General features: G+C 41.7%; 1 protein-coding gene across 14 annotated transcripts in view; it reads left to right on the top strand.

The window, feature by feature from the left end:
- The window catches only part of Rbfox1 (RNA binding fox-1 homolog 1), a 1,859,632-nt gene that overhangs the window by 1,773,188 nt on the left and 62,872 nt on the right, over positions 1-23,572 (top strand). For 13 of the 14 annotated variants that reach the window (XM_019210635.2, XM_019210636.2, XM_010644147.2 and 10 more), the window contains one exon: positions 12,757-12,837. The exons of the other annotated variant lie outside the window; for it this stretch is intronic. In XM_019210635.2, coding sequence (XP_019066180.1) covers positions 12,757-12,837 — 81 coding nt within the window. The remainder of the gene's footprint in view (positions 1-12,756; positions 12,838-23,572) is intronic. 14 annotated transcript variants of the gene reach the window in all.

Here is a 23,572-nt window from a genome sequence, read left to right as displayed (position 1 = left end):
ATATTGGGGGCTTGATCTTTACGTAACTGATACCTAGTGATGGGAATTTATGAGCCAAGTAAAATGTTTCTTTTCCAAAGGATGAGAAATATTGATCTGTTGAAATAAGAGAGTACCATCTGCAGATGGGTTGCACACGACCTGAGAAAACCACAAACAAGAACATGGGTTCTGGAATTTATCCTCTGAGTGGTAGGCAGCAGTGGAAAGAGCTTCTAAAAAAATACGCATCACATACAAAAACAAGCAAAAGTGTCTGGTGGAGAGTGAGCACCTCCATCTATACTCAGAGGAAATGACAGACTTGTGAAAAGGGCTTGAACCCATGGGAAGGTGAAGCCCTTAAAAGCTGAAGGCAGTAGGCTACACCAGCACCTGAACCGCAACTCACCAAATTGAATTTTTCATCCCTGAACTCATAGCCAACATTAATGTCCATAGAGCACTTGTTTTCTGGTTTAGCCTAAATTTTTTTCAAGAAAAATAAATTACCAGAGATTTCAAGCATGAGGTGATTAAAGAATTTTACATGTTTTACCTTGGATTGCTATTCAAGTATAAACCATGTAATTCTAGAGGTGTTTTTCTTGCTTCCCACTTTAAAGTTCTTTACCAAACTGCAAAGCTATTATTTTCCCAATCAACTAAAATGTTGTGTAAATAGAGATAAATTAGCCAAATATTGCTTACTACCCTTAATGTTAACTGTATGTAGAGACTTCCTTCTCCCAAGTGTAAGATGGAACTGTCCCATCGTCTCTTGAAGATGGAGTCCTGAAGAACCCAACATGTGACAAGAATCTTGCTTGGATAAGCTGCAATGGTGACAGTTAATGCCTTTCTGGAACTTCTGTGGAAGTGTTACAACCCATTACAGTTGCAATATTGGTTTATAAAAAATTAATAAAGCCTGTGGAAAATGCAATTCAGTATCTGCATTAGCTATTTAAACCAAAAGAACCAGGCAGAATTAATTATGCCGTATGCTACATTCTAATGAGTTTTTCATTAAACTGTACACCATTATAGAAACTAAACAAGGATTACTTAAAGAATAATGCCAACAACTGTTATGTTTTTTGAGAGATTAAATTAGTTAATGGGTTACACATTTAAATCTGTTACGAAGGTTAATCGATGTACACTGATCATTGTATTAAGCCCTTTATCATTTCAAGACACAAACATCCCAATACCACTGATAATTTTTGGATAAAAAAATGAATCTGTTTTTGTTTTTCTAGCATTTGCTTGATGTACATGTGATATGGTAGAGATTGAAATCTTCTGTATTAGTTCTCTGACGTTTTTGAAAATAATTTTCACCAGTTGAAGTATTTTATTTGCTTTTAGCCTGTGGCAGTGTGTATGTGTGTGTATGTATGTATGTGTGTGTTATTTAAATAAGGTTATCCATTTACTTTTTCAGAAATTCATAGGTGAAATATATTCTCTGCTTTTGATAGAAATGAGGTTGGGATTTTAAACCTTATCTGTAAAAGCTTAGGGTGGCAACTCAAGATGAGTTTCCACCACCACTCCAACAGAGACGTTCAGTCCCTCTTAAAATAAAGTTTTGTGATAGTGTGTAGCGGATTCAGAGGAGGAAGAGGGAAGCCTTCTCGGCCGCTATTTTTAGACTCAGAGAGTGTTATTTCTAAGGGGAGATAGGGAGAAGGGAGGAGAGAGAAAGGAGAGAGAAGAGAGCCTCTGGTTCATTCCAGAGACTTGAAAACCCACTGATTTCAGCTTTTCAAAAATTCTAGATATTTTTTTTTCCTCCTAAGCGAAGATGCCAAACTGAAATTTCTTTAGGAGCATGTTGTGAGACCAGTCAGCGCGTCGCAGCCAGCCGTAAGATAAACAGGTGCAGTGCCACAGGTCGGAGGGACCATGTCTCAAATACACGACACTGGTTCTCCCTGTTATCCAGAGCATCTGGAACAGGGTGGATCACAACCCATGGCCCAGTGCTCTGGTGCCTCCTCCAATGCCATACATACTTATCACATTAAAGCTTCCGCATTGGAGTTTTGGAATTACTTCCTAATCTTCCATTTGTTCATTCCATTGTGCCCAGCATCGTGTTAGAGGCGGAACATTTTGCTAGCTCTCAGTGTTTTACCCCTTTCTGAAAGGAACAATGTAAGTCCGCAAGGTGACGTACTTTGATACTCTCAATAACAATTACTGCTATTGTCATTACTGCTGCAGTCACTTATTATCTACTCTTTGGCAAACATTGTCATATAGTAGACCCAACCCTTAAAATTATATTTGATAAAGCACGTATTTTCATCCATATTTTACAACTATAACTGAAGTTCTGAGATATCTCATGACCTGCCTAATGTTGAATATCAGATATTCAAAGAGGCCAGAAAAGAAATTTTCAAGACGATGGTTTTTCAGCTACACCAAAGAAACCAAACAGTTCACTCTTCCCCTGGTCTCTATTTCCTCCTCCTTTGTCTTAATTCAGTCTTGTGAACAATATTTTCTTATCTACACAAGAGTCATTGTGTCGGGAAGATCCTTTGATTGGATTTTAAACCCAGACCCAGATTCTTAAATGTGAGTAGGAAGGTCCTAGACAACACCTTTAACCAGGAAGACTCGGGTGTCTGGATCAGAAAACAGCTGCAGTGTTTTTAGAGGTGGCTTCCTTGAAATGGAGCTAGTGAGTACTGGTTATGCCTGGGATTAATCACCCCAAAACCAAGTATCACCACTGGTAAGCAGGAGTAGCTTTGTAAGAAGTTTAAACTTTGGAGTCAAGTTGAGCTGGCACAAATGAAATTTTTAATAATTTTCCCCCCTCTGGACTTTAACTTTCTTTTTTGATTTAAGAAAGAAAACAATTACAATGCTTAGAATGTAACTGGTGTCATTCCAGAACCCCAGCGCCATCTTGGTGTTCAGATCTCCAGCGTTTACCTGTGGGTGAGGTTGCTCAGAGCCCCTGACATTTTGTGTTTGCTTATAGTAGCTGTATCACCTGCGCACTTACTAGAAATTCAAAATCTCAGGCCCCAGCATAGACCTACTAGATAAAGACCCACTTTTACAGAAAGTCACAGGTGATACAAAGCCTAGTAAAGTTTGAGAGACTTGGTCCTTTTCTATGTATGTACACTCATGACTTAGGAGATAAAACTCATTCTCTTTCTTTCTTTAATGTGTTCGAGTTGCTAGACATCCACAGATACTCCGTGGGACCCTTTTGCTTCTGGTTGCTTTATTGGTTTAACCAATGAGTTGAACAGAAATTTGGAGCAAAGATTTTTAAAAGGCGTCTTTCAAAAATTTTTAGCCTGGGGCCTGGGGAAGGGGTTTAGCTCAGTGGTGCTGCCACCTGCCTCACAAGTCAAGGTCCTGAGTTTGATCCCAGGTGCCAAAAAACAACAACATTTTGTTTTTGATCTGTACTGATAACGTGACATCCTCTGAAATATTTAATGACGGCTTCCTGGCCAAGTAATAATATGGTATATCAAGGGGTGGTTATGGTTAATATTGTTTCAAATATTGCGGGGACGTTCGAACTTTAGCAAGGAGACTTTTTTCTGATGAAGGGCAGGTAGTAAATATTTTAGCCTTTGCAAGCCAGGAAGTCTTCTCCAATGATTCTACAGTTGCAGAATCAAATACACAAAGTGAAAATGAATGGATGTAGCTGTGTTTTGGTGAAACCTTACTTCCAGATAATAAGAACTAAATACTATGTAACTTACACTGGTCGCCTAATGTTGTTATGTAGATTTTTTTTTCCAACCACATGAAAATGTAAAAATCATTTTGAGCACAAAAGTGGCAGAGAGGCCAGATTTAGCTAACGTTTGCTAACACCCGATTTAGAGCAGTATGATTAAAACCTCAGGTCCAGGGATCTGGTTGGTATGCTTTGCATTTAGCACCACAAGATCTCTGTGACCTCGGAAAGAACTTTGCAAGCATTCAGAAAGAAATTTGGGGAATTTTCATTGTTGTTATATTCGCAGAGTTAAGTGTCTTTCTTTTGTAAGCCACCATTAGCCAAAAGTTCAGAGGCGAAAGGATAAGAGTCAGTCATTCCAATTTTTAAACAGGAAATAATCAAGGAGAAAGTTGTTCAGAGGTTTTTGGTATTATTCTTGCAACTTTTTTGTAAAGCTTGAAATTACTTCAAAATAAGTGAAAACATAAAAGAAGCATTGTTGTGTCTCTTTTTGAATATTATGAAAGTAAAAACGTACACAAATAAATTAGAGTGAAGGATTAATTTACGTGATAGGCAGATTTGCTTCAGGGCTCCTTTAAATATGGAAATCTCTTGGTACAATTAAAACATGATTTGATTTATAAGAATTAAATATACATGCAACATTTCCCTGGAACATCTGTGCCTAAGTGGAAACATCCCTGTACTCAAAGCCTTACTATAGCCCTTCCGTGGAGCACATCTTTCAGGCTGATGTAAAAGCCTTAGGTATTAACTGTGGAAATATTCTTACATGGATTAGTTCAGTGCTAGTCTGATGTTCAAAAATGCGTAACTACAAAAGCATGCACAGTCCACTGGGCCTTTAGATGAATTTTGGATAAATTTGTCAATGAGAAACAGCTGCCTTTTCTTGGCAGGGACCTTCTGGTAATTGCTTAGGCCTCTGAATCTAACAGAAGTCTGATGCTGGTATGAGGTGTGATGGAAAAATATGGTTAATGTCTAAAATTTTTTTTGCAAAAAAAAATTACAGAAAAAGACACATTGCCACAAATCTCCCTAGAAGTATCCCCCTGCGCGTGCGTGCGTGCGCACGCGCGCACACACACACACACACACACACACACACACACACTTTCCCCTTTCTGAAGCAATTCTGGATGTCTTATTTCCTGAGTGCCCTTTGTTGTCCTGGCGTGGCTGCCTCAATGTCCAGAGTCCATTCCGAGAATTTACCATTCATTTTGTCTCTGGGAAAGACCCAGAAGTCACACCGCGGCAGATCTGGCGAAAAAGGTGGATGGGGCCAGCCTTAATGGTTTCACAAGCCCGCTTTTAACTTTGGGTGGCACGAGGCAGAAGAACTCCCCATCTTTTTTATCACACCAGTGTAAAGACGGGTGAAAGGAACTGCGGAACTACTTCAGAAAGTGGCGGGAATGTTGGGCTAAGTGTTCCAAATGAGGGGCGAATTCTGAGGGGGATTAATGGCAATGAGTCTTTTACTCTAATCAGTTTTTAAGATTAAGCATTCAGATAATTTGACCGTCCTTGTGTGTCACTCTGAGGGGACCTCTGCCAGCGTCTTCACTGAGACTGAGGCCAGGGTCCATCGGGAGACAGGTGGGTGTAAGGCTAGATCTTCTATAACAAGGTACCACATAGTGATGGCTTAAGCAGTCATTTATTTCCTCAAAATTCTGGAGGCTCAGGGTCCCAGAGGAAAGGTCAGAAAGGGGAGGATTGTGTAGCAAAGGCAGGAGTACACACATCTGCAGAAGTATGGGAATCCAAGTGGGACCTCTCCTGGATCGTGTAGTGGGTAATTTCTGCCACCTCTTTCACCAGCCACCTCTGAGCACTGAGAATGAGTTGCTTTTTTTTTTTTTTCAAAGTGCTACGGAACAGAGACAAAACTGTTTGTGTACAAAATGATAAAGACAAAAAATAGTTTCTGTTTTCATTCATAGACAACTTAAAGCAAATCTACGTAGCCATTTCGACTTTTCTCCTGAGTATAGGGTGATGACCCTGGGCCGGAGTTCGTCCAGCATATCTCTGGCACATTACAGCCACCTGGTTATTGGTTAGATGTGCAGATATCTGAATCTGAGAACTAAACAAACCCACTGTAGGGTGGTGATGCATGGAGGGCGCCACCCTTAACATCCTCTCTAGTGACTTCTTTAGTTCTCATGACAGACGGACAACCTCTGGTGTAACGAAGGGAAGAACTCATGGCCTGGTGATTGGGGAACTGGCACTTCTGTAGCATTTCTCAAAGTGTAGTCCCTCCATGACGGGGGATCTTGTTAGATGTACAAGATGTCTGACTCCAGCCCAGATCTGCCGAATTCGGAACACCAGGGTGGGCCCAGGGGCTCTGCCTTTGGCATTCTGCAGAGGCCTCTGGTGACACCTGAAAGTGCGGGAACAATGAGGGAATTACAATCCCAAGGAAATTTGAGCCAGGCCTGGTAGCAGGAGCCTGAAATTCCCCCATTCTGAGTGGTGCAGGCAGGAGAATCAGAAGTCCAAACCTAGCCTGACCAATGTAGTGACTGTGAGTTGCTGTCTCAAAATAAAAAAGTGTAGCTCAGTATCAAGGTCCCTGATTTAATCCCTATTACCACAAACACAAAGCAATGTTTGTGGATTTCTGTTTCAGGAAAGTGTCCATTCTCAGCAGCCTAAAGCTGGTTCTTTTACTTGTGACCATTTGCCTTTATTTAGTCAAAAATTTGATTTTAATTTTTTAAAGAACACACTCTACCACTATGGAAACTGGGTTTAGGATCTCAAATAACTTGTTTTCCAGCTATAAGGTGCTTGTGGAATAGGCACTGCTTTCGATAAAGCCTCCTCTTCCCCACATGTAAAGGAAACTGGATACTATCTGGCCCTTACTACAGGAGGAGGAGGAAACATTCTTTGGCAAATATTGAGTAAAGTATCTTTTTTATAAAAATCAAAATCTTTTTAGCATTGAAAACTTACCTGTGTTAACCTTTTTCGCTTATAAGAGCAATACATTCCAGAAATACACAACTCATTTTTTAAGCAAAGTCATAATAGTTTTGTCTAATAAAAACTGTTCTAAGGTAGAGCAAGGTGCCGCCCACCTGTAATCCCAGCACTCTGGGAGGTAGAGGCAAAGGGTTGCAAGTTCAACCCTCACCTGGACAACTAAGTGTCTCAGTGAGACCCTGTCTTCAAATGAAAAAGTAAGAAAAAAAGGCTGGGAAAGTGTAAGTACCTCAGTGCATAGGCCTTAGGTTCAATCTCCAGTACCATAATTTAAAAAAAAAAAATCTAGAGTAGTTTTAAAAAAAAATTTTATTTCTCTCAATGCCTCATAATTCATGCTATAGGCTAAGGCTTGTGTTGGTATTCAGAATCATTCCTTTATTCTTTGCTTGTGTTGGTCTTGTTACTGATCATATGCATGCTAAAAGGGGTGATTTTTTTGAAAGTCCATGGAGTTTAGCAGAGGGGGCCCCAGGGCCCAGCGCAGGCCCTGGCACACAGTGGCTGCCAGTGGCTACTTGCCAAAAGCATGGTGATGTTGCTGCCTCGTCTCTTCCTCGCTGAGCTCTGGGGCAGAGAGACTGAGCTCTTTTTTGGTGGTCCGTTGGCCTTCCTCGGCCACTTGTCTGTGGGGTTTCCTCTCAGCCTGCTTTGCAGCCTCAGCTCCTTTCCTGGGCTGAATGATATCGGGAAACCTGGACCCCAGAACAGAGCTCTCTCTCCATGTGACTTGACCAGCACAGTACAGTCTGTGCATGCCCAGACAGCACGTGACACACACACAGCAGGATGGAGCAGGTGCCCCGGGGTTCCTGTTAGCTCTTGGGTATTTTATAAAGTTGGCTTCCTGCTGTCCTCTGTGCATTTGCTTTGTGCATTCCAGTAGGGTATCTTCAGATACCATTGCCTGTCTTCATGATGGGGTAACGAGGGGAATCCCAGTGGCCAGGGAGTGGGAAGTTCCTTTGATATTTTTTTGTTTTCTTTTAAGCTTCCAAATGGTAGGAGAAGACCTAGTCATTCACCAGGATGATACCAGGGGCTGGTGCAGTTGATACTAAACGGACACTGTGAAATAGCTTTTCTTTTCCTCCTTCCTAAACTCCACTCCAGTTTTACCTCTTGGATGTGTAATCTGGCTGCCTATCAGAAGCCTTTGGATTCTCTCATCGGTTGTTCCTCCCAAGTTGAGCCCAAGTTCCTGGTCCCATGGGGATGAGAGACGACTGAGTCCTGATTTGTGAGCTCGTGGAGTTAGTGTCATCAGTGGAGGAAGCTATTTTTAAATCAAAAGCAAAGGAAGAGAGATGGATACGGTAAAAGTGCCTAGGAGGAGAGAAGCCTGAGCTGAATGGGAAGGAGCTTGTCTAGAGGGAAGAGGAGGGATTTCTGGAAAGAGAAAGTGTTGGAAAGGCAAGGGTGTTGGACACGAAGCTGGCTCATGATTCCAGTTGGTTGGTTTGAGTCTGGGTTCTTCACCTCAGGATTAGCAGCAGAGTTAGAAGTTTAGGTATTTTCTGCTTCTTGCTTTTAATAGGAAATATCCCCTTTAGGCTTCTCCCTGCCCCTCTGGGGCCAACAGTGTCCCCCGGGGTGATAGAGAGTCTGTAGGTGAGCAGAAAGGGCACTGATGCCCACCAGCACATTACAGGATTCCTAATCCTGCTTTCAGTGTCTTTGTGGACATCTTGCCAAATGGAGATGTTGAAGACTCTGGTCTTCTGCATGAGAGTGACAGGCTCTGGTTATCCCCAGATCAAGCTCTGTCTCTCTGCTGTCATTGATTCAGTCAGCGGCCCCAAGAATGGATGAGAGGCTCCCCAGGTGCCCTGTTAAACTCAGTGAGTCAACCTTAAAAAAAAGGCCCAGAAAGAGACAATGAAAATCTTAGATTTAGCTTGTAAATATATTTGAACTTTAAGCACATGAATTCCCAGTTGTAAACAACTGACAGAAGGAGGATCCTTTAAGCATAGTTGGTTGGGAAAAGCACTATTTTTAGCAAAGAAAATAGAGTTCTTTAAAAAGTATTATAATTCAGCTATATTTGTTCATCTCTCTGAGGGTCAGGTATTTTGCTAAGTATAAGGATAAAAAAAAAGATGAGTAAGATTTGGTTCTGCCCCAGAAGGATTCTATAGGGTAGACCCATATATAAATAGGAAATCGTCATACAGAATGACAAAAGTTCTACCAGAGAGATTAAAAAGAAAATAATAAGAACATAGAAGAGGAATAATTAATTCACTCCTGGGGCGTGGGAAGACAGGAGGTCACTTTTAAATTATGCAGAAGTGATACAGAGAAAGTTTAATATTTTTTCAAGTCAAACCATATGAAATTACTAACATTCAGTCCTGTTTGACATAAAAAGGTCAGTTTCATATGATTTGACACAACACTAAGACAGGATTAGCATGAAGGGTTTACTCCCCCTTGTCAGCTCTAATCACAGTGCTAATAATTGCACATCAGTTGTGCTGAGAATGGTCCTGAGGCTCATAGGCCAGTAGGAAAGGATAATATTAAAATTGATTAAAAATATCTACCCCAGCTAAAGAATGGGTAAAGAACAATATCACCTGACCCTGTGTCCTTGCTTCAAGTATAAGGAGTTTACTAAGGCTTAGGTGTCCAAGAAGTGCAGAACGTCACCAGACTTGCACACTTGGGTTCCTGTGAACTGGAGAGAGATGTTATCAGTTGAGGTTCTGAGGCAGATAAAAGACTCCACTTGGGGATCTTTATTTAAAGGCTATGTGTATGCTGCATTGGGAAGTGCTCTGAATGACCTTACAAACACTTTTTATACCACAGTCTGTGCCTTATTGTCTATGTAACTTACTTTTGTCAACAAATAAACATTACCCACCCCTACCCTCAACATACATGGAGGTTTGCTGTTCTTCTCTGTTGCTTTCTTTCTGTTGACTCCAAAGCTCCTTTTTAGGAAAGGCCACAAAGTACTAAGTGAACATACTATAAGTACTTTGCAAATTAAATTAGAGAATGTTTTTAGGGAACACAGACACCAAATCTTGTGGCTGTATACATTTTGTTTTGCAAAGGTCAAAGTAGTTGCATAAAGATTTTTTTAAACTACTAAGAAAATATTCAAAGAAGTAATTTCAGTCCTGTTTCTCAGGATCCACAGCATAAGAGGAATTAGGAAAGCTTCATTATGCCCTGCCAGGATTTAGCTTTCTATATAGAATCTCTGTTGTATCCCAGCGGAATTCAGTAAGTTGCATTGAGTATATTGAAAATTGACCCAAAGGTTTTAACTGCACAATACTTAAATGTCCTTCTCGATGTGTTTTTGCTGTAATTAGATGATTTTTCTTTTGAAATCAAGAAACCTACAATCTCATTTTAAAAGTGGTTTTTAGCCAGGGATGCATAGAAGAGAAAGTTTGAGGAACTTTCTCAGAATCCTTCAGCCAGAGTCCTGTCCTGGAGAGCTTTGACTTGGTGGTTCTCTGTGTGTTCTATGGAAACACGAGCTTCTCTCTAATATTTTTAGCAATAAGAAAATCATATGCACGGCCTCTGCAGAGTCATCCCGAACACCTATTGAAAAAGAGTACTTTTTGCATGGGATTATTCAGTGTTCTCCTCGTGGGCAAGTTACTTCTCACTGGTTCATTTCAGACCCCCACTCTCATCTCAGATTTGATTTGTTTGCTCTTAGTGCCTATGACTCTACCAATCACCTGCTAGCATTGCTAAAAATGTACTGAGGAAAAATTAGATCAGGTGAAGACTCTTATGTTACGACAAACTTAAAGTGAAGTAGAGAGAGCATATGTTGAGCAAAGCTTGGTCAAGACTCTTAGACTCTTAGGATACTTACTGTCAAGAGCGGATCAGGTGCCAGGCCTGGTGGATCATGCCTACCACCTCAGATATGCTGGAGACAGGATCAGGAAGATTGGAAGTTCAAGGCCTGCCTGAGCAACTTGGCTAGACCTGGCTGCAAAATGAAAAGGGCTGGGAATGTGGATCAGTGGCAGCATGCTCCTGTACCCTCTACCCGCAAGACGACAGTTAACTTTGCCTGTATGCCTGAACCAATATGGGGGCCAGGATTGTGGGGAGAGCCGGTGGGGATGGCTCTTCTCCAGCTTTAAGCATAGCATAGACGAGTAAAGGTGAGAAGGACTTTCTTACAGGTAGAAATTCTGTCCCAGGGAAATTTTTCCTTATGAAAGACTGGTTAGACCTGCTGATGGGGGAAAAGATGAGATGCCTGTGGAATGTTAATTAAATGTTTATTTGACCGAAATAATGTCCCAAACTTAAAGGAGCACAAGGAGCAGAGATAGAAGGTTTGGGGGAAGGCTTTTCCTACAGCTCTTCTTTTTAACATTTAAAAAAATTTTATTACTATGTGTTTGAAGTACATAATGATTATATTCCTTGTAGGAACTTGCTGTGTGTACACACACCACAGTTCCTTTTTCTCTTCCCTTAACCCCTCCTTCTTTTTATGCCCCCTTCTTTTTTTGTGATCGGATCTGTGTGGGAGGCTAGAGCGCAAGTCAGGAGAGAACAATGGAGAATTCTTCACTTTCATATCTCTATTTGGTGGAACCCCAAGGACATGGAAAGGTTTTTTAAGTTACGTCTTCAGCCCATTTGTTTTTTGTTGTTTGGAATTTTTGTTTGTTTGTTTTGGGGTTTTTGTTTTGTTTTGTTTTTTGGGGTTTTTTTGGGTTTTTTTGTTTTGTTTTTTTTTTGTTTTTTGGGGGGTTTTTTTTGTTTGTTTGTTTGTTTTTTTTGAGACTGGGATCTCTCTAAGTACTTAATTACTCAGGCTGACACAGCTTGCAATTCCCCGGTCTCAGCTTCCTGGAATGCTGGGATTGCAGGTTAACTACACTTTTGTTTATGTTGGGAAAGATACAAAAAAATTTCAGACTCTTTCCCCATGGGGAATGCCCAGGAGGTGGGTAAATTGCTAATCCTGGGGGTGTACTTGTAAGACAGATTTCTTCTCATGGTTTTGGCTGAGGATACCTAGACAAGAGGGAACAAACAGAAGGCATTGCTAGTACGCATGGTAGTGTTAAATTTCCTCAAAAGGGCCTCTCTTCCTTTTCAGTCTTTAAGCCTCAACCTCATAGCAGGAGAAGATTCCTGACCCCTGTTGTGCTCGGATTGGGTGGTGGTTCTAAGCGAGGCATAGACATAAACGGAGGAGATACCCCAGGACTCTACTGCTCCTTTTTGCTGTAAAATTCCATTTTGCAAGGATAAGCACAGTGCCTTTTGCTTTCAATAAGGCAAAAGTTTCACTGCCGTCCCTGCCGTGCAGCCACTGGCTTCAGCCTCTGCAGCAGGCAGGCAGGTGGCAGCTCTGGGGATGATACTGGAAATTGAGAGGCCAGAGATCCTCTCTCTGCAGGTCCCGTGGGTTCAGGGTGGGTGATGACAGAGATGGCAGACGTTGCGTTCATTTGTGCCCCCCTCTTGTTTTTCCCTCTGAAGAACTGATCTAGAAAGACTAGGGCAAGGAGAAGTTTTCTCTAAACATATTGCTGCATGTATTGACTGTTTATTGAGTCATTGGTCTGTGGCAGCCCCTGCTGTGGGCACACCTTTTGGAGGTAGGTATATTTACCCTTGTTTTTCAGATGGAAATGCTGAGACACAGAGAGGTCTAGTGACTTACCGAGAACACACAGTAAAGGAGTGTTAAAGTCAAGCTTACTATTTTTTCCTCAGTGTTCCTCAAGTTCCCTTTTGATTATGCCCTACTGCTTCTGTTCCTGACCTGAAACTGAGGTCAGATAGACCTCATTACTGAAACCCCATGTGAAAGTTTGGGACCACAGGCTTGGTGGGCTGGGGGTGGGTTTCCAGCAATTCCCTTTGGCTGAGGCAGGGGCTTCCTTGGGTGTGTCCGTCCTGCGCTGTGGGATGTGGCTGTATGTTCATTTCTCTGCCTTTCCTGTGTGTGTGCTGCACTCTCAAGTGCAGTGTGCCTGTTCCCAAACCAGACGCCATCTCTCTCTCTCTTGTAGGCACGGTGCTGTTGTGCCAGGCAAACCAGGAGGGATCTTCCATGTACACTGCCCCCAGTTCACTTGTATATACTTCCGCAAGTAAGCCCACTGTCCTGGCTCTCTTTGTTTTGTGACATAAATCTGAGTCCAATCACCTTCCCTGCCATGTAAGTCCCCCCGTCCTCCCTCCCTTGTGGCTCTCTGCAAGGTAAACTCGATCTTCACCAGCATGTCTGTTTCCCCATTGCCTTAGCATCTGACTCCCTCTGCCCATTCCCATGCACATGCCCGACCTCACTTCCCAGGTGCCTCCGCCATTTTGCATTGTACCTGCCAGGCTTGGGTCCAATGGATGGGATGTGGGTTGGGAAGAGGGTTCTGGGGGTTCCTCCAAAAGGTGCCCTAGCCTAGCAGAAGAGGCTGGATCAGTCGTTGTGAGCATGGCATCCTCGCTGTGGGAAATGGGACCAGCCTGAGGCTGGTGACTTGTTTGCAAGGTTATTCTGTCCTTTGCTATGTAATTCCAATGAGGAGGAGGAGAAGGAGGAGGAAAGAGAACTGTGGGTTCTCCCCACTTAACTGGGGGAAGCCATATCAATTTGCTTTTTAAAAGTAAGTATTTCAATCATGTATATAGGTAAACATAGATGCCAAGTGCTAGAGGAGGGAGACCAAAAAGAAACCTGGAGGATAGATCACAGTGTTCATGAGGAAGAACCCAAATTCCCTTGCTGGATGGATGCGCTGGGTGCAGAGTGCCACGCCCTGCCCTACCCCACCCCATCCCTGGAGCAGGTTGAACATTAAAGCAGCGCCAGCACCTCATGACGTTAGACACAGGCTGAAGGGAGTAGGGAGAGTAGAAATTCCAGGCTGATCATCACCAAGGGTATGAAAGACAGAGATGAACCCCAGCCTCCACAAGACAGCAGGCTTCTCCATCCTCCAAGTGTGAGACCAACACAAACCTGTCACAGGACACCAAGAGCACGATGAGGAGGACGACCCCGAGGTGTGCAGTCTCCAGGAAGTGGGGACAGGCAGTGGTTGCTCCCAATTAGCTTATCTTCATTGGCAGTTTTGGCACTAACGGATGAAAGGTATTTTTCCCCCATGCTCTGAGAACCCAAACATCTAACCATGTTGGTGAGAAGTGATTCTTTCAAAGTTTATGAAAGTTATCCTATCTGGGTGATTGTCCATATGTATGTGTCCCTGTCTCCCGGGGTTATCATGCTATTACATGTTTGGGTACTCAGCCTTGTTTATTCCTCTCAACACCTGCAACAGGTAAGGTCTCACAATGCTTGTTTTACAGATGAGGACATGGAGTAATTCACTCAAGGTCACAAAGCCTGTTTGTTTTTTGTGTGTGTTTGTGTGGTGTTTTGTTTCTGTTTTTGTTTTGAACCTGGGATAGTCAGCCAACCTTTGGTTGTCTTTTAAATGTATTTGACTTTAAATCTCTTCATCATCCCATTTACCTGCCTGCCCTTTTTTTCTCTATACGTGTTTTCTGAAACAGTTGGTGTACAGGGTCGAGCCCTGGGGATTATTTTATTTTTCCCCTAGCACTGTTGTCCTGTAAAGCCGTCTGAAAAGAAATCTTCAGTATCTGAGTTCAGGACAGTGCTCATACACCTCACTGGTACTGTCTTGTTTTAGTCAGTGCTGTATTAACTGGCTACACAGGGCGAATGGTTACCATATCGACAGTATGACTTTGCATGATCATATAACATATTTGTATTTGTTCTCTTTACAGAAATAAAAAGTAATGACAAAAAGTGATAATTTGAATATATATAGATATATATAGATATATATATATATATAGCTATTCTAAAGCAAAAACATGGAAATATCCCACAAATTCTCCACAATAAAATAATAAAATAAATAGTCAAAGAAAGAGGAGATAAAAATTATATAACATGAGGGTTGGCAGATGAAAGCCATAGACAAAACCCAGCTTACATCCTGTTTACCAAAGCTCTTGAGCTCTGGATGCTTTTTAAAATTTCTAAGTATTTTAAAAGCAAAATGAAAATAAGAACGTTATAACAAAAACACGGATGACCAACAAAGTCCAAAATATTAGCAAACTATCTCTTTGCAAAAAAGTGCACCAGACATTGATTGAAAGGGTCAGTTTATTATTAAAAACATAAATTTGCAATATTACCATATATAATTATACTTTTTTATGAGTTTAAAAATGTATAAGTTTCACTGAAACCATATACCCGACATCTTTCCTGTTTAAATCACATTGCCAGTCAAATCACCTGCACATTTTTCATCTTTTTTTCACTATACTTCATTAGGTTATATTTTAATCTTATTTATCGCCATTGTTGAATGTTGAGATTCAATGAAATTTTTTACCAATATATTAAAGCCAATGACCTATTATATGGCAGTTTTGAAGACATTTACTAATCCCTCAATCCTATTTTTTAAAATACAGAAAGTAGTTTCTTGCAGTAAGGATCTTCAGTGGTCACTCCCTTACAAAATGGTATTTAGGTTAAAAAGCTCAGTAGAATCCCACATGGTGTCCACCTCTGGGACCTGTCCTCTACACAGATAGCAGCAGGGCCTGGAGAAATTTTCACTCTGAGGCTGTGCAGTAATTCTGCTGCACGGAAAATTCTCCACTATCCCTGGGTTTCACGAGGCTTCCTTTCTTGAATGTCGTGGCTTTTGATCCAGGCTATCTGTAGGTAGCTAGAACCTTTGCATGGTTTACTTGGGTTTTCTTTGCAAGATTAAGGTGCACGTTCTAGCACAAAGCCACGTCTCACTTCCAGCTGTTCACCCAACATAGAAAAGGTCATTTTTACATGTGTCTGTGTGTACAATGGTGAGGACGCCCAGGGTTACCCAGGGACCCCCTCCAAGTCTGCTGTATGCAGGACGGAGAGCCCCAAACCTTGTTTTTGAGATATATTTGGTACACACTTATTCTCTAAGAATCTAACCATCCTCCCCAAGCAGAGGCTTCTTTACTTTTTTACTCCCCAGCAAACTTTTCGGAGCCTCTTTTATTTTTTATTTTTTATTTTAAAAATTCATGTGTTTCCCATTACTACTTAACAGTTTGCCTGGGGGAAAAAAAGGTGTGCGTAAGTGACACTTTTGTAAATGTGTCTCTTAACTTCCAAGATTACTCATGAGTTTTAGTTTTTGTCCCTCCTCCCCACAAAAAATAAAAACCTTCAACTGGCCTTGGATGTTTTAGACTTAAGTTGCTCTCCTTCCTAGCGAAATAGCTAATCATCTGTAAATAATATCCTTAAATACACTAGGGGAGATGGCTTTTTAAGGAACCCTGCTGAGATAGTCTATAATAAAAATAATTCCTACTACAGTTTCTACTTTTTTACATTAATTCCCTCTTAGGTGAATATTCCTAATATGGCCCAAGGCACATGAAAGCATTAAGAGAAAGATTTTCATTCAAACTGTGTCCCGTAGATTTTTCCCATTTGACCTCTATTTCCTTCTTTTTCCCCAAACCTTATGCCGGCTTGAAATCCTAGTTTGAGGGTCATGGGACTTGTGTATTCTCTTACATGCCCTAGTAAATCAGTGTCATCAAGAAATACAATCCATATTAAATGAAGCTGGAGCACTACCCCAGGAAATCAGGCAAGATCACTTTTTCACATTTACCAAATGTGAAATGTTTATTGGTATTATTAAGTAAATTTTGAGCGCCAAATAATATAACCTCTTCCAGGAAGGGTGTAGTCAAAGTGATAGGGCTGGTGGCTTGTTTACTGACCACCTCATTCCTCAGGCTGTGAATGGTCAGCTCCTCTTTTCCAGGGCAAAGGCATTAGCTGGAATACTGCCCACACTGTTTGGCTATGGCACAAGCTTAACGTCAAATTCAACTCGAGGCAGAACTCTGAAGGTAAGGCAGATTACTCCCTTCCAAGTTAAAGCATGCCTTCCACTTTTATTAGTTGGAATATCAAGAAATGGATCATGGTGTCTATCAGTGATAAAGTCCACTTCTGGCTTGAATTAGTGAAGTGAGCGATCACTGATCATTTCTGCATATGCTGGAAATGTTTCTAGAAGCAGTTAATTGTTATCTGCTTTGTTTTGGTTTCCTGCAAATTTATGAAAAGATTATAAGTTAGAAAAGTGACAGGCACTTATGGTAACCAATGAAGCGTGCAAATAAACATGCACGATTGTAATAAGATAGCAATAATACATACCCCTCAAATAATCCACGTGCTTCGAGTACCTGTCCTCATTTTATCTATAATTAAATAGGAAGGACCCACCTGCAGCTGGGGGCATTAATGTTTTCATTTTATGCAGAAGGGCGTGTACATACGAGCCTATACTATAAGTTACATGCACATCATATGTTTTGGCCATGTTCAGTTTCTCTTAATATTATGTGACCATCTCCCATGATGAATGAAGCCTTTTTGATATTGTCATTCTGTTTCATAGAGCAGATGGTCAACCATTCTCAAGCCAGAGTCACCCGAGCTACTTTTCTTCACACCCTTTATAAAGTATGCAAGAGACATCTTTACAAACACCCCAACAGACCAGGGCTCCCAACATTCTCTTCCACAATTGCATTTCTGCTCTTCTGCAAATTAGATGGGTGGAAAATACCATCTCTGTGTCTCCTTTGCATTTGTCTAGCTCTTACTTAAAAATATTTTTTTCACATACTCCGTTGTCATTTGAACTTTGCCTCTTGTGAATTTCCACTATTTTTCCTTCTGCCTCTCTTCTGAGATTTTTTTCATTGTGTTAGGCATTAGGGAAAATAATATGCGAAGGTTATGCATATGGGAAACATATTTCCTATTTCGGTCATCCTCGCTCAAATTCCATTATACATATGTAATTGTATACATAAATAGATCTAACATTTCCCTTGTTTTCAGATAACATTTCATATTACAGAATCACTTCCAGCAGCACATTTTGCTTAGTACAATGTGCAAGCCACGCTAACAAATACTATGGAGGGGGAGGCCTACACAAGACATTGATTTTCTCACTGTTTTGGAGGAATAAAGGTGAAGAGCAGGTTCCATTGCGCCTTCCAGTGAGAATTCTCTGCATGGCTTGTGGATGGCCAGCTTCTCCTTGTATCTTCACATGGCAGAGACAGAAAGCAGTCCCATCTAGCTTTCCCTCTTCTTAGGAGACTGATTCCATCACGAGGGCCTTCTACTTATGACCCAGTCTAAATCTGATCATCTCTCCGAATACTGTACCATCTCCAAATACCATCAGATCGCAGATTAGGGATTCAAACTTTCACTTTTGTGTGAGAGGAGACAATTCACTCTACAGAAAGCACCTCGATACTAGAGCACCACTTTCATCTGTGCAGTGCTAAAGAAACATTTTCCAGCAGAAATTTCTGTGTACTATAGTTCCACCTGTGTATCAATGTGCACACGTGTATTTTTATGATTATGTGGAATCCACAACTGAATGTTAGATCTATGTGGGGACAAAATGTAAAAGATAAATGTTAATTCCCCCTGAAACGTACACCTTAATCCTATAGCCTGAAAAATTAGATTCAAAAGGCAAACGCTTCAAAACCTAAATGTTATTAAAATGCAAAATCGTCTCCTCATTTATTCACTTCTGTGAATCTCAAGGGCAAGTGGTAGGGGCATAATTTTAATGGATATATTGATTGCAGATTTTATGGAGGTAGTTGTGTGGAACTCATAAAACAATGATTTAAGTGGCAGAAACACTTATAAATCAAGCCTGGACTGTTCTACTTTTAGGTAATTGATAGAAATTCCATTGGCTTCTGTAATTAAAGTGAGGACCTAGATTAATTCACAGCTTTCACATTCTTCTGCTCCAAAGAGAACATTGCAAGAGTCTGAGCTCAGTTCGTAGAAAATGCACCCGCAGGTCATTGTGTGACTGGCAAGAACTCCAGCCCTTACACTCTCACTTGCTGGCATCTCAAACCTTCCTTGCTGCCTCCAAGGCAGCTTCATCTAATATTTTCTGGAAGGGTTGCTTAAAATAAAAGTGCTGGAACTGGGCTGAATAAGGTTCTCACAACTCAGACAAAATGTAAAGGGCACCAAACAACAAAAACCTCAGTAAACCACGTAAATAATGCTTTAATCCAATATTTTTCAAATTGAAAAATGATAGAAAAAGACCCATGATCAACGCAATATCAGACTTTTCCATGAAGACAAGATGGACTCATTCCTTTTGGAACGATTCAGTTCCCAATAAAAGCATTGGGAAAAAATTTTGCTTCTGTTCACAAACTGCCACGCTGGGTGACGAGCACGACTACATCCATCTTCCCCACACAAACACAAATGCCACCATCTTATGCAAAACCATAAAACAAATTAAATTCGTAAACTGAGGTTCCACTGTATTCATTTTTCCCTTGGGAGACTTAAGACCTATGATAACTGAGCAGAACATTTTAAATTTTGATAATCTGCTCATCAAGGATTTGTTTTGTTTTTGTTTTGTTGTTTTAGAAATTTTCATGAAAACATGACTTGATTACTGAGGTTTTCGGGAGGTCTCCCAAGTTATGATTTGCACCCAGAGTAGAAGCCTAAATGAACCTTACCTTAGTTCTAGACTTGAAGTAATGAGGTGGCAATGGGGGGAGAAGTGGGGAGTAAACTCTTACTATTTTGTCAGGCCTTTTGCTAAACCCTTCATGCGAACTTTTCACATAATAGTCACAAAGACAGTATAGAATAGTTGTGATTATCATGCTGTCTTTTCTCGTGAGGAAATCTGGGCTTGAAGGAATGAAAGAACTTGCTTGTTTGAGGTCATCCTGCTTGTCTGAATCCTCAGCCTTCCCTCCTAACTTGCCCCAGACATTCCCAAGCTGAGCTCCTAAAGACAGCAGAGCAGGGACTGCTTACTAGAGCCCAGGAGAAGCTGTCCAGCATCTCCATTTGGGCTGAAGTTGTCCTTTCTCCTCTGAGACCCTCGATTTTTGAAGAGGCAGTTTGTCCCATTACGTTGTGTCTGGCCAGTGCCTAGCAAAATGGTTCTGTAAAAGACCATATAGTGTTTTCAGCCCTGTGATAGCTATTGCTGCAGCTGGAGGTAGCATAGAATGCTATGCATATCGCCAGAGACAATGGCACAGAGTCTCCGTTAGAGTTTAGATGTGGCTGTGTTCCAATCTGCAGGCTAGGTTTGGCCCAGGGCCCTCATTCTCATTTGAAAAGGCAAGATGTGACAGCTGGCTATCAGTACATCCTTATGTCCCTCTTGCATTTTGTGCCATTTTATCACATTTTAAAACAAGTGATGAAATACAGATGCATAGAAAGAGTATTATGCTCCTGCTATATATATGAAAAGAAAATAGAGACACAAATTTGATCTAGATGCAAGAAATCAATTGATAATTTTTCTCTAACCACAAATTAAGAAGCAAATCTGGATTTTTGAGGGTATGTTCTGGTGCTGTTGGCCTTGTCTCTACGACTTGCCCCAGTCTCCCCAGGCAATGTGATAAGATGATGTTACTTCACCCAAGACTCCCCCATCCTTGGCTGCCTCATTTTTTTTCCCCATGCTTCCAGCAATCCTGGCTTGAAAAGATCCTCAGGACTGCACCCTTCTGATCAGTGAATCAGACACTGCTCCCTCTTCCCACATCTATGGCTCGGCAGCATCATTAGGTCCCCTTGGTCACTCCCTGTGCCATAATTCCTTCCACTCTTTGCTCGTTTCCTCATTCTTTTGATTACAGAGGGGGTTGCCATGTTCCTCCCACGTCTGTCAAACTCTTTCTATAGGCCAGGTGCCTCTCTATATACTATGAATATGCCATACACACAACATCCACAAGTTGGCCTCCACAGTGGCTATGTTCTTGAGGGTGGGGTCAGGTAATGGACGCATCATGCTAAGATTTCAGAATTGCAAAAGTGTGACTTATTAGGGACATTTTGGAGGTGGAACCCAACTAGAAACTCTGCCACTGTCTATATTGCCACTTAGATGCATCTTAAGAGGTGAATTAAATAGAGCTCCTTTTGGTATCACTGAGCACTCTAGATTGATGTACTGACAATGGAGGTCCCATTTATTTTACTGAACTCTCGGATCAAGAGATTCTGAGGTACAACCATAGCACATGCCCAGTTTGATGCCCAAAGGCTATCCCTGTTGAACGCAGTTGAACACCTACCACCCGCCCCCAACCAGAGGTGACCCTGAGGAAGCCTTCTTTATCCATCACTGAGGCACCATCTTGCTGGTCCACTTCATTATCCCAGCTTCCCCCTTGGTCCTACACATCTCTGATGTTTTACCAGCTTATATTTAAGAAGATTTTATCAGCTCTTCTGATGACTTGCTTATTCGACCTGCATGCTGGGTTTCAGAACAGGTTCTCTTGTGATTTCAGTCCCTGCCACCGTCACCCCAACTCTTTCATCGACATCTGGTTACTTTAGCAGAATCAGAATCAGAGATTACTTTGTTGTTGTTGTTTGTCTTGTGGGGTTGTTTTGGAGGAAAAAACAGTTGATGACCTTCAATTCTTTAAAGAAAAGGATCTGCAAAGACGCCACTTTTATGCAGCTAAATCTCTCGGCACTTTGGTTATTAATCTCAATGCAGAACAGTGGCTTTGGTCTTTTCTTCAGATGAGGATCTGGCTTCTGCAAAAGGCTGCCAGTTGCAGAGACTCCCATCCTGTGGTATGCCTCCAAACATCTTATTTGTCTTGATATTTCTTTCACAGAAATACATATGACAGATAAGGAGCCACTAGAGGATGCGTTTGCTTTGTGTCAGACAGATATTAAAACAATAAACTATGTTGCCCTGGGATTCCAGTGCACATACAGCCAGCGAACAAGGCTGAGATGAGATGTTTCTGAAAAGCAGCAAGGCAGTTGTTTGGGGGGAATTCCCTGGAAACACCAAGCCCTGTGATAGCATTGACAGAAAGTGTTTTTTAATGCTCACATTCTTTTAAGAGGATCAACTGGCTGCTGCAGTTTCCACATTTAACTCCTTGACGGTGCCCACCTTCCTCCAGCCTGACGGTGGTGAGAGAGAAATCCTTCATGGTTTGAGAAGCATATGCTGAGTGTTTGTTTTTGAAGCACTCATCCCCACTTCATTTGCTTCCCCAGCCTGCTGGGAATTTTCTTTAGAAATTCTACATTCAGAGTGCTGGACAAGAAAGTTACTGAGGTCAGAGATAAGATCCTCCTTGGTTCCTAGACTGTCAGGAAAGGCAGCCCGTGCGCCAGAGCAGGTGCGTGTTTCTAGCAGACTTGGCTTTATAAACTGAGCCGAGCCTCTAGGTGTGTGCAGAGCTGGGAAAGTGCAGCTGAGGAAAGGGAGAAGGACATCTGATGGCACTCAGACAATTCAAGTTCTGTGCTGGAACAGGGATTCTGGGAGCTTCTAGCATAGAATTATGTCCACCTACCAAGGTGGCCCCTTGCTCCTCTTCATTTCTCTGCAAAAACAAATCTCATTCTGTGCAGAGATGCACAAAGGGAAACTAAGCTTGCCTCCCAAAGAAGGACAAAAAAGCCTGGACTAGTTCATTTAAACCTGGTAATTTAAACATTTGCTTCGCTATGAATGCCAAAAACACCATTTTCTTAAATCATGTTTTCATTTATCTGAAAGAACTATCAGACCCCACATGATTTATTCCTACTGAAGAACTGGAGACATTGCTAGGAAACTGCAGTTCTAGGACCCAACATTCTGCATGTGTTAGAGCTATCTCATTGCACTTTGTTTGCATGCAGTGTGGGCTCTTGCCACCTAACTGCTTTTCATGTGTAAACAAACAAGCAAACACAGGAGGACCACCTCTGCAGGCACAGCAGGCCACGGGTCCCATCATCCTCACTTTCCTAGTAATTGCTAGAGATGTCCAGGGAACATTTTCCAAACTATTATTTCTCCTTAACCAATCCCAGTGCCCATTTTATGGTTTACAAAGTTCTTCTGCTACTGTGCTATGATTTTAATGAAAAGAGCTGGATCCCAACAGAGTGGGGAGTAAATTACAGTAGTACACCGGCGTGTGACCATGCCCAAGTGTCTGCAGTATCAGCTGTCATGTATAAGTACTTGCCAGTAGGCGTCAAATACTGTCACTGTATCAAGAGCCTTCAGGCTGCTTGAGGCTTGAGAGCACCTCAGATGAAGAGCTGCTCTCTCCCTTTGTCTCTTAGAAGCTATCACCCATACTGGTTTTGAAAGTTCACTGAAGAGCCTAGTGTGGAAGGTTTCTATTAGTCCAGGACTGGACCACTGGCTCATTTCCAAAAGGTCCTCCTTTGGTCTGTTTTATATACTAGGACTTCAAGAGTTCTAGCTCCTACATCAAGCAGGTAATCACCAAGTCCAGAAAGTACCTGTCCTACTGGCTGGTTTTGGGTGTTGATTAAAGGCTCAGGGCTCTGTTTGTAAAGTCTACATGCTGAGGCTGGAAGATGACCTCAACACCAACAGACCACCAGTCCTCTCGATGATGGTTTGAAACTTAATGCGCAATACATTTGCACTGTGTACCCATCCCCCACCAACCCAGTTCCCCCCATCCGGAGTCATTGTTTAGCCCTCTGAGGGCCTCAGGTTCAGAAGCTGCAGCAGCCAGTCCCAGAGAACCATGGGTAATCTAGCCCAGCATAAGGAAGCTAATTTATCTCCCTTGCCCTGCTTCCTACCTGGAGAGGCAATTCACCAAGCTTGCTGTTTGAGCCAGCTGTTAGATAGTTCATGAATGACTTAACAATTGAACCATTACTGTGTCTATGCACCCGATAAAATAATT

This window comes from Fukomys damarensis, unplaced genomic scaffold (assembly GCF_012274545.1).
Source record: "Fukomys damarensis isolate Sample0158 unplaced genomic scaffold, DMR_v1.0_HiC HiC_scaffold_34, whole genome shotgun sequence".
Classification (NCBI taxonomy): domain Eukaryota; kingdom Metazoa; phylum Chordata; class Mammalia; order Rodentia; family Bathyergidae; genus Fukomys; species Fukomys damarensis.
This window is presented reverse-complemented; position numbering and strand designations above follow the sequence as displayed.